This window comes from Poecilia latipinna, unplaced genomic scaffold (assembly GCF_001443285.1).
Source record: "Poecilia latipinna isolate Pla-1442-1.1 unplaced genomic scaffold, P_latipinna-1.0 Scaffold63, whole genome shotgun sequence".
Taxonomy (NCBI): domain Eukaryota; kingdom Metazoa; phylum Chordata; class Actinopteri; order Cyprinodontiformes; family Poeciliidae; genus Poecilia; species Poecilia latipinna.
Genome location: NW_015112679.1, coordinates 364,288 through 375,219, shown reverse-complemented (window position 1 = coordinate 375,219; position 10,932 = coordinate 364,288). Strand labels below are relative to the sequence as shown.

General features: G+C 38.4%; 1 protein-coding gene across 7 annotated transcripts in view; it reads left to right on the top strand.

Moving 5' to 3' along the window:
• Positions 1-464: 464 nt before the first annotated feature.
• Positions 465-10,932, top strand: part of exoc1 (exocyst complex component 1) — a 15,499-nt gene continuing 5,031 nt past the window's right edge. The window contains exons 1-16 of one of the 7 annotated variants that reach the window (XM_015058240.1): positions 465-565; positions 1,870-2,001; positions 2,080-2,210; positions 2,286-2,445; positions 2,736-2,753; positions 3,968-4,155; positions 4,259-4,486; positions 4,595-4,727; positions 5,101-5,210; positions 6,304-6,372; positions 6,901-7,050; positions 7,726-7,834; positions 8,406-8,450; positions 8,793-8,956; positions 9,666-9,779; positions 10,007-10,086. In XM_015058240.1, coding sequence (XP_014913726.1) covers positions 1,878-2,001; positions 2,080-2,210; positions 2,286-2,445; positions 2,736-2,753; positions 3,968-4,155; positions 4,259-4,486; positions 4,595-4,727; positions 5,101-5,210; positions 6,304-6,372; positions 6,901-7,050; positions 7,726-7,834; positions 8,406-8,450; positions 8,793-8,956; positions 9,666-9,779; positions 10,007-10,086 — 1,823 coding nt within the window. In that variant the 5' untranslated portion in view covers positions 465-565; positions 1,870-1,877. The remainder of the gene's footprint in view (positions 566-1,869; positions 2,002-2,079; positions 2,211-2,285; positions 2,446-2,735; positions 2,754-3,967; positions 4,156-4,258; positions 4,487-4,594; positions 4,728-5,100; positions 5,211-6,303; positions 6,373-6,900; positions 7,051-7,725; positions 7,835-8,405; positions 8,451-8,792; positions 8,957-9,665; positions 9,780-10,006; positions 10,087-10,932) is intronic. The other 6 variants (XM_015058248.1, XM_015058264.1, XM_015058256.1 and 3 more) reach the window with 6 other exon arrangements.

The following is a 10,932-nucleotide window of genomic DNA, read 5'->3' as shown; positions in this document are numbered from 1 at the left end:
TTAGCATTTTTTCATTATTGCTCTCACTGTAGATATTACAAAGCTTGGGGCTAGGGGGCATGGGATTGCTATTTCATTACTTTTGTGTACAGCCCTTTGGTCTTGCGGGTGTTCAAAGTACTCTATAAATGAAGCTGGAATGGTATCAATTGACACCAACATGGTTTAGTTGCCGTTATTTTACTGGAATTATAGGGGGTGCTGAAATTGGAGCATCAATGATTTTATATATTGTTTAGCTGTTTTTGTGGCTAATAATAAGAAGCTCCTGCCAATAAAAGAAGAGAATGTTTAATATTATGTAAAAGCTGTTTTGCTGGACAAGATTAGAAAAGATGCCCTCTAAAGTTATAATCTTAAGATTATCCTTAAAAATCATTGGTTAATACAAAGACTCATACCTTTTTGCTTAGCCCTTAGTTTTTATTTGTTAAATAAAGATACGGAAGGATGGTGTCAGTGGGAGTGGTTTCGGGTTGGAGGGCGTCACGTGACGGCTCAGCTCGTCAACCAGGAAGTGAGAGGGCGGTGCTTTGAAGGGCTGGTGGGTTGATAAAAAAATAAGGTAACCATTGCGTTTTGTTTTTATTCTTTAAAAGGTTTGAAAGATGGTATTTTGCTCGACAAATTTTATGGGACTCTAGTTACTCTCTCGTTTAAGTTGACGTGCTTTTTGCTCTGTATCTGCAAGCTGCGCAGCTGATGCTAATCGCTTAGCTCAGCAGAGCTAATCCGAAAAATTAGCAGAGAAGACAGCAGCTGTGTTGTTGTTATTAGTTGAGCTCTTGTGCTAAAATCGAGTCTAAACAGGTGTTGAATTATCTAAAAAAAAAAAAAAGGCTTTTTATTTCTTCCTGCGTACTTTGTTGTACCAATAGTCTGAGCTTTTTCCTGATAACATCATAATACAAGGTAGCGGAAAAGTACCAGATTCATAAAGCAAGATACATCCAATTAATCCCTAAACTAACTAGCATTTATTGCTGAGAATTTCCTGTATTCAAGAAGAGAACAAAAACATTCAAATGGGTGGGGAAGCAACATCAGAGCCAGTGACTTAAAAAAGCTGAACAAACTAATAAAGAAAGTTGACTCTTTTCTTAGGACTTCATTCGACTTCACTGTGCAAAGAAGAATGCATGCAAAATAGAGCGTAGTTATTCAACAAGATAGCATGTTCAGAACTAATGCAACACAAACAGGAGAATAACTACACCATTGGTTTTCCTTAAGGATTAAAAAGGTGTTATTGAATTGAATACTATTCGTTTTTGGTAATCTATGTTCTATTGGACATTCAAAGCCCTTTTATTATGATGCAAAACATAACCTTTAAAGAGTGATTTGAGAGGTTTCTTTCTGATTTTGACCAATTTAAATGTTACTTCTAAGGATTACACATAAGAGATGGGAAGTTATGAAGTAATACTTGCAATCAATCAGAAAATAAAGCTATTGCTAAAATAATCCTCATTCATCCGTTAACAATTAGGAAGAGAGAACCTCACTTTCATTAGCATTTGACTTACCAAAAGGTCGTTCAAATCTGATCTCAGGCTGATTGATTTGTTGATTATTTCTAATAAAGCTAAGCATAGTATTATAATTTGTGATTTGAATTACAAATTAAACATGTGGCAGCATTAAAGTTTTGATGTGTGTGTGTTCCTACTCTGTCCTTTGGTTTCTCCTTCGCTGTGTGCCACTGATGTCGTTCTGACGTGGTCAGAATGTTCTCGCAGTCGTGGCTTATTGCTATGTTTTACTCTTCAGGGCCAATCAGCTGCCTGTGCTATGTATAAAACTTGAGGGCTTGTATTGATGGACACTGTGGTTCCTAGTAATCTTTTTTTTCTTTCTGTATGACAGCATCCACCATGACAGCCATCAAGCATGCTCTCCAGAGGGACATCTTCACGCCCAACGATGAGCGTCTCCTTGGCATAGTAAATGTCTGCAAGGCAGGAAAGAAAAAGAAAAACTGCTTCCTGTGCGCCACAGGTACGAGAACCATCTGTGAGTAATGAATTAATATAAGAAAAACTACTTGTTTATAATAAATCAAATGTGTGCTTGCAGTAACCACAGAGAGGCCTGTACAAGTTAAAGTGGTTAAAGTGAAAAAATCTGACAAAGGCGACTTCTACAAGAGGCAGCAGATGTGGGAACTCCGAGACCTAACAGTAGTGGATGCTAAAGATGCAAGCAAGGTCAGAGTCTGCTCTCGTCCTACTGTGCTCAAATGTCATGGAGTCAGACGTAACGTACTTTGTGTTACATTTCAGGAGAATCCTGAGTTTGATCTCCATTTCGAGAAAGTCTACAAATGGTTGGCTAGCAGCACAGCAGAGAAGAACTCCTTCATTTCCTGCATTTGGAAGCTGAACCAGCGTTATCTGAGGAAGAAGCTGGAGTTTGTCAATGTCAGTTCTCAGCTTCTTGAAGGTTTGTTAGTCACTCTGTTAGCAGCCATCGCTGGGACTGCGTTCCCCTTTTTGTAATACGAATTATATTTCTTTTAAAGTTGCATCTTTCTCCCAAGATGATTGCTTTAAGTTAAAATTCAGTCTGCCTCTTCAGTTTTAGCGAAAGGGGACAACTTTTCTGGATTATGTTTGAGTTTCTTTATTTGTAGCATGCTTAATAAATCTGCTTTGTGTCTCAATTTATGTTTATTCTACATGTTAAATTCTTCTTTATTCTTACTTTTTTTCCTCTTAAACTTCTCTGGCCAGAACTTCCTAAAGCGGAAGGTTGGTAGGACTAAATTTCCCCTTCCTCATTTCTTTCCACTGTACTTTTCATAACATCAAACCATCATCCTCATCAGAGACCCTCACTGTTATATAGCTCCAGTAATATGACGTGTATAACTAAACATGGAAGGCTTTTATTTTATCTTTGTTTATTCTTATTTTTTTATATAAATGTTCTGTAGAACAATTTCATTTTTAATTACCTACGGACTTTTTCCCTTTTTTTTCTTTTTTTTTTGCTATTTCTCCTTAATTATTAGAATCTTTAGTGGTTTCATGGTTTCATGCATTGTATGTTTAGTTTATCCTGACTTTTTTGAGTTTATTATTTGAGTGTATAAAGTGCCCTGCCAAAAAACATTCGTAGGACTTAAACTTTCCCTTGATTTGTCCCATTGCCATCACAAACTTTAATGCATTTTATTGGGAATTTAGTGACAAACACAAAGTAGAGCATGATTTTTGAAATGGAAGCAAAAAAAAAAAAACAACAGCAACATGGCTTTCAAAATAATAAAAAAAAGAGGTATAGTCCATTACAACTAGTTACTTTCAGTGTTGAGAAACTCCACTTGCTCAACACCCGGTAGAGTCACATTTACTGGGATATCTTTTGTTAACTTAGCAATTTTGAAGACTGAAATTTTGCTGATTTTTCTTAAAATATCTTAAGCTCAGTCTGACTGGATGCAGAACATCTGTAAACATGTGGTTACAGATTTCCAGTTGGATTTAGGGTGAGACGTTTCCTGTCACTTCTCCAATAAGAGCATGCTTTTGTTTTTGTTTCGTAATGTTAATAACAAACTAGGTGCTGTGTCCTTTTCTGCTTTCTGTTGCTCTATTGCATGAAATCAAAATAAAATATATTGAAGTTTGTGGTTGTAAAGTGACAAAATGTGGAAGAGTTTAAAAGCTACGAGAACATTTTCAACCTTTCTTCATGCTACTACCAAATTTTGCTTTCCCCTTAACCCTACATTTTCATCAGTGGTTGGAAAAATGTCCAATCAAGATATAGTTTGGTAAAACAAGAAATCCGTCAGAATAATAGTACTTCCTTCTACTCAACACGACTTTTATTGTGGTTTTCCTGTTTAGAAATTTGAAACGTACTACTCCCAAAATACCCAGTTTTAAAAAGATTCACTCTTTGTTCTTTTCGATTTCACGTCGTTTTTGTTTCATGACCTTTTCTTCTTTTTTTTAAGAGTCGGTGCCGAGCGGTGAGAGTCAGAGCGTTGCAGGTGGTGACGAAGACGCCCTGGAAGAGTACCAGGAGCTCAGCACGCGTGAGGAGCAGGACATCGAGAGCATGATGGAGATGTGCGAGTTCGCCGTCTCCAACGCGGAAGCTTTCGCAGAGAAGCTCTTCAAGGAGCTGCAGGTTTTAGACGGGGTGAGCAAAGTGACTTCCTGATAGTCTTGACACAGAAATCCAGAATGATGTTTGTTGTTGTGTTTTTTTTTTTTTACTGGGTCTTATCTCTTTTTACTCCAAGGCCAACATTCAGTCCATCATGGCATCGGAGAAGCAGGTGAACATCCTGATGCAGCTCCTGGACGAGGCTCTGGCCGAGGTGGACACCATCGAGGGGAAGCTGAGCAGCTACGAGGAGATGCTGCAGAGCGTCAAGGACCAGATGGACCAGATCTCTCAGAGCAACCGCCTCATTCAGATCAGCAACACCAACAACGGCAAACTGCTGGATGAGATCCAGTTCTTAGTGGTGAGGCGTTTTTTTTGTTTGTTTGTATGTTTGTTTGTTTTGTTTTGTTCCCCTCTGACCAAAAGTTATCAAGTGTTTTAATGGAGAAATCTGATTGTCCTTTTGCAGAACTACATGGACTTGTCAAAGGGACACATCAGGGCCTTGCAGGAGGGAGACCTGACCTCGCCTAGAGGTATCGAGGCATGCATCAGTGCCTCTGAAGCTCTGCTGCAGTGCATGAATGTGGCTCTGCGGCCAGGTCAGTGAACACTGAACACTAGAAAGTCATCTAGTGGTTGTTGCGTCTGTCGCGTTAACAATTTCTGGATGGAAAATTGCTCCAGAAGTTATTGGAGCTTCTGGAGCAATTTTTTGTCTGAAACAAAAAATTGTTTCAGACAATTTTTAGTTCATTAATGCAAGTACACCCTCTCAAAGATCAATAAACCTTTTAACTGTTAAACATTTAAGACTGAAACTGGAAAACATTTTAAACATCCAAAATAAATAACCAGGAGAAAAGTCAATCAATTTATCATGCGATTAATTGATTTATTGCTAATTACGTCAGGTTTAGTTGTAGTTTGGTTTTTATGTAATCAGCTGTAATGGTTAATATTTTCTTCCTACAGGCCATGAGCAGCTGGCGGCCGTTAACCAGCAGCAGAAGCTGTTCGCCGAGCTGAGAGATACTTTTGCTCGTCGCCTCACCAATCATCTCAATAATGTGTTTGTTCACCAGGTAACGGCCTCAGTGTCATTTTGACATCGCCATCAGAGCCTTCTAGTGATTGACATTCAGTAAATGGTGCACATGATGTGACTACTCAGCATTATTCCCTTAAGCTAAGGTTTTATTTTGTGATATATATATATATATATATATGTATGTAAAATCTAGACTGACAGGCAAAGAAACTGAATAGAGAAGTGAACCTGCAGGTTACGTGAAAAATACGATGAACCATTAAAAGTAGCGTGTAACATCACTACTACAAGTTTTAATGTATTTTGCTACAATTTTTTGTGATGGACCAAGATGAAATGGTGGATGACTGTTTTTACAAATGAAAATCTGACATGTGTGGTCCTGAAAAGTGATGTTCATAGATGATCTGTGTTCAGTTTGAATTCCATATGACGCTGCTGGGATGTTATACAGGAAGAGATTAACAGCGCCAAGACCCGCCTCCTGGCCCCGATTGGTTGTTTGTAGTTAGCGCTGGACGATGAGTGACATTTTTAACAAATATATAAAAAATATATTTTTTATAAGTTACACACTCTAGGTTTAAGGAACGTACTAGAAATGCACACCTCAGCTTTCAGATTTTTATTTGAAAAACATATCGAGAAACATGTTTGTGATTTTACACAACTTTGTTTTGGTTTAACACATAAAATCCCTTTTAAAATACATTGAAGTTTTTGGTTAAAATGTTGCAATATGTGAAAAAGTTCAAGTGTTATGGATACTTCTCAAAGGCATTTCATAGTAGACCTGACAATCCTGAAATATAACTTCAAATGCATTCCTTTCCTCATTCTTTGACATATTTAAACACAAAAGCAAACGTAGCTATTAGCAAAATTGTGGGAATAAAAGTTTAAAACTTTGTGGTTTCCCCCACATCCACCCTGTACGTGTTTGAGCCGTGAAGCCACAGTCACACCCCAGCTGCTCTGTTTCCAGGCTCTTTTCCTCCGCCGCTCATGAACGTCCTGTTTAGCGAGCACGCTCTTCCTGAGCTTCCTGTGTTTTTTTCCAGCCTGTTCTTGACTCTGTGTTTTGCTCACTTTGAATCATCCCACTCTGCTCTTTGTCTCTGTGTCAGTTCAACCACTTCAGTTACTTCAAAATGACCATCCCTCAGTATTATAGGTCTTCCTGTCTGTCGCTTCCAGTGAGTACCCTCACGGCAACCCCGCCCCTCACCCCCTGCCCCACTTGCCCTCCTCTTGCTAATGTTTTCGCCTCACAATCCACTCCAGTTTCCATGAGATTCCAGGCTTTCCCGTCACACAGAACAACATTGCATGGGGTGTTTTTCTAATTCCTTAACATCTCCCATCTGATCTCAAAGCTAAAGAGCTTGGTCCATTTTCCTCCCCCCTTACTGACTGACTTGGCTGAGGACTTTTCATGTTTGGGTGCTCACATTAGCTTACTTGCAATGAACTCATGTCATAAAATGCTCTGCCTGTTTTATGCTCCGTGTGCATGTCCAGCAGTGAAAAACAATAGAGAACAAACATGCTAACAGATTGAAGCAGAGATGAGGCCCGTGAGAGTTAAACACTTGGAAAGTTTTGAGTCCAAAAGTTTGGGATTAAAAGCAATCAGCGTGAGGCTAAAATGGATCTAAAAGAAAATGAGGATTTACACTTTTAACAGGGTGTTTTTGTTTGTTTTTCCCCGATCCTTTCCTCAGGGGCACGATCAGAGCTCCACCTTGTCTCAGAACACGGCAGAGCTGAGCCTGCCCAAACACAGCCCCCTCCACAGGGACCTGCTGCGCTACGCCAAGCTGATGGAGTGGCTGAAGAACACCCACAGGGAGAAGTATGAAGGCCTGTCGAGGGTCAGTTTACAGTCACAGCACACCCATGTTGTCAATTGTGGTTATAAGCATCAAAAATGTAACTCGATAGTTTGATGATGTTGAACATTTCAAAAATGATGGCAGTGAGACTTTCCAAAACCATGATGCTTCCAACACAAAGTTCAACTTTTAGAACAGTCCTCATGGGAAGCATTCGTTTTACTATGGTCGCCACATAACTATATCTGTGACTCATCTCACCACAGAAAACCATTCCTGTCTGCATGTCCAGCTGTATGCCTCACTTGACTTAATGTTTTACTTTCTGTAACATGAATTTTTAAAAACCATGAATTATGGAAACATGATTTTTTTTTTTAGCACGCTTCTTGATTTTTACTATTTTCTCCACAGTTTAATCAGAGATAATAGTAAGTACTGCAAAACTCTTCAGATACTTATTCTAAATCTGCTAAAGTCTACTTATAAAATAAGATTAAATAAATGTTCAAAACAACACTGCAGCTCCTATTTTATTGTCTTTTACTTTAGCAGCAGTATGAATAATTGTTGCGTTTCTGCTTGAAATAAAAGCACTAAGATCACACTTTTGTTTTCAGGTTTCGTGTAAATACTGTCAAGCTGTCATTTCTGTTCTATTATGTCATACAGTACAAGTATAGCATATTAAGTTGGTGACATTTTACCTTTCAGACTTATGTCGATTATATGAACCGACTGTACGAGCGGGAAATCAAAGACTTCTTCGAAGTTGCCAAAATAAAGATGGCAGGTACATCCAAGGAAGCAAAGGGAAAGTTTGGTAAGAGCTTCTACCTCTCGTCACAGTCTGAATGGTGAAGCATGCCTCGTTTCTTCAGTACATTAACTTGTGTGTGAATGGAACTCTCTTCTTATATCATTTAGTCAAATAAATGTGAAAGAAACAAGCTACGCCTCACTCTTTTAGAGCTTTTTTCGCATAAGTTCTGTTTTCAAAGTATATTTCACCGACTTATACATGTCATCCCAGGGGCTAAAGTCTTGCTTTGTGTTTTATCTTTTAATAATGTCTTCTTTTCCCTTTGCACAGGCTCTTTTCATGCTCAGCTCTGAATATTTAATATCTGCATAGAATCCTCGGTTGAGCTTTGATGTTTGGCAGAAATGTACATCTCTGCTTCCTGCGCTCTTTATTAGCTTCTTTTTTCTTTTTTTTTTTGGCCTATGAAAACAAGAATTTGTTTTCAAAAGGTTTGTCTGAACTACTGCAGCGTTTGTGAGCGTTAACATGAACTGGTACAGCTAACACCTAGCCCTCCTCTGTCCCATGCTGCATGTTTTAAGCCTAACCTGTGTCTGTCTTTGATGCCTGCCTTTCTAACTGGCTGCAGCCACGCTTCCTCGGAAAGAGAGTGCGCTCAAACAGGAAACGGAAAGTAAGTATGAGATTTGGATTGAGCTGTCTGTTACAATGTGTGCTTTTAATCACTGCACTAAAGAAAGAAGAAAAAAGTAATCCTATCTTCACACTCCACCTAATACAGTCCATTACCTTGCAGTGTAATTGCTTGGTTTATGTTGAAGCCTCTCAATGCTGTTTAATCGCTCAACGCACTTTGTAATTCTGTGGTTAATGCCAAAAGGACCCAACAAAATGACACTTTGTGTTAAAATAATTGCTGCTTGAGTTGTGCATTTTAAAAACAAATGTGTAGAACTCAAGATTGAACATTTTTCTTGCTAAACACCGACTTACTGTGTTGACCGTGCTGCGTCAGGCCTGCATGGCAGCTCTGGGAAGCTCACGGGCTCCACCTCCAGCCTGAACAAGCTGACTGTTCAAGGCTCCAACAGCCGCCGATCTCAGTCTTCCTCCCTGTTGGACATGGGCAACATGTCTGCCTCCGACCTGGATGTGGCCGACAGGACCAAGTTTGACAAGGTGATGGTGCATTTTTCAGTCTACAACAGGGAAAAGCTTACCGGGGGAAGAAAGTTAGCTGGTTCTTCCTGGAAGTTATTTAAACAAGTGCAGTTTAAATGAAGATCAAATACATAATTTATTTAACAATTATAGGGCTGAAATGATTCATCGAATAAATTGTGATTAATCGATGATTAAAAAGAATCAACTAATTTAGTAAGCGATTAATCATTAACGTATTAGTGATTATACAGACTCAAAAAATTGCCATTTGCTGAAATAACAAAATATTCAGAGCAGTGATTAAGCCAAAGCTGTACAAAAATATACATTTTGCAGAAATAAAAAAACTGTATATGTGCTACCCAGAACTGTAAAGGTACAATCAGTAAAAAATTGTACTTAGCTTCACTTGGTTCAAATTCTATGAAGAAAAAAATAATCTCCAATTAAGCAGCTTTTGCTATCTAGTTATTATTATGTGCCAGTTTTTTAATTGGATTAATTGATTAATCATTGGAACAATCGATAGTACGATTGATTACTAAAATAATTATTAGTTGTAGCTTTGAATAATGACAAAAAAAGACTAAGTGAACTTATCATTTCTGAGGCAGTATTTACATAGATTAAAACGTAATAAAATCAGAGTGTTCTTCTTTTCATTCATTTATTGTGTGCGTCTTGTTTTGTACTTGAGTTAAATGGAGTGTGGTTGTTTTCGCAGATATTTGAGCAGGTCCTCAGTGAGCTGGAGCCTCTGTGTCTCGCAGAACAAGACTTCATCAGCAAGTTCTTTAAACTGCAGCAGCACCAGACCGTTTTGCCGCCTCTCGCACAGGTGCGTCTGATGCCACACAAGACAAACCTCTCTCACATCCAAATGAATGACGAGCCAACGGCAGCATTCCTACGTTTTCGTCTCATGCCAGGACCTGCATCTCCTCTCAAAACAGAAAATATTGCAGTAGCGGATATTGCCATGTCGATAGTGACAGCAGCATTCGATACTTGTCACTAGACGCTTAATATGACTTGTCATTGTTTTATTTCTGTTCGTCCTGTCAGCCTGAAACAGAAGAGGTGGATGGAAGCGTCCCGTCAAGAGTGCCTCCCCAGGCTGACCACCGACACTCCGTATCATCTGAGTGAGTACTTTGACAAGCTTGTAGTAAAAATACCATCAATCCCTTGTTATTATATTTCATGATGTATTTTGTTGTTTTGTAGCAGGGAGGCAGATAGTGAGATCTTTCTTGTTCTTCCTGCTCCATATTTCTCAAGGAATTTTGTTTATTTTGTTTATTTTGTTCGTATTTGTCATAAGATGTGCTAAGGCAGTATTATGCAAAAGCTGCTTTTTTTTTTTTTACTTTACTTCTTGTTTCAATGTTTTTCCCTCATAAAAATCATACCTGGAGTGTTGATTTGATTCCTCCATGTATGTTTGAGAAATCCTTTAATCTCCCATGGCAACCATTCATGGCTGGACTTAGCTCCACCTTTGAGGTGCAGTTCCTCCTTAAAGCTGCAGTTTCCAAGCTTAAGCCTCACAGAGCTGCCCTCCCTTGCACCTCCTCCTCTCAGCTCCTTCAGACTAGCCAGCGGCAATTAGCAAACAGCTGATGGAACTGAAGATCTGCTGAACTCATTATAGGAGCTACTTCTCAGTGTAGTGCTGGTTAAAAACATTCCTGAAGGAGGAGTTTCAGAGAAAGCAGGAGTTTTTAAAGAGACAGAGGCCCAAATCCAAAGCGTCAAATTACAAATTCAGTTTTCTTCTAAGTCATATTTGATATATACAGCATTTTTTATAACAACTGAAGGTAACATGGTTACTTGATTGAGCTATAAAATGACTCTATGTGCTTGAAAAATACATAATAGTGCCCCTTTAATATATATATATATATATATATATATATATATATATATATATATATATATATATATATATATATATATATATATATATATATATATATATATATATA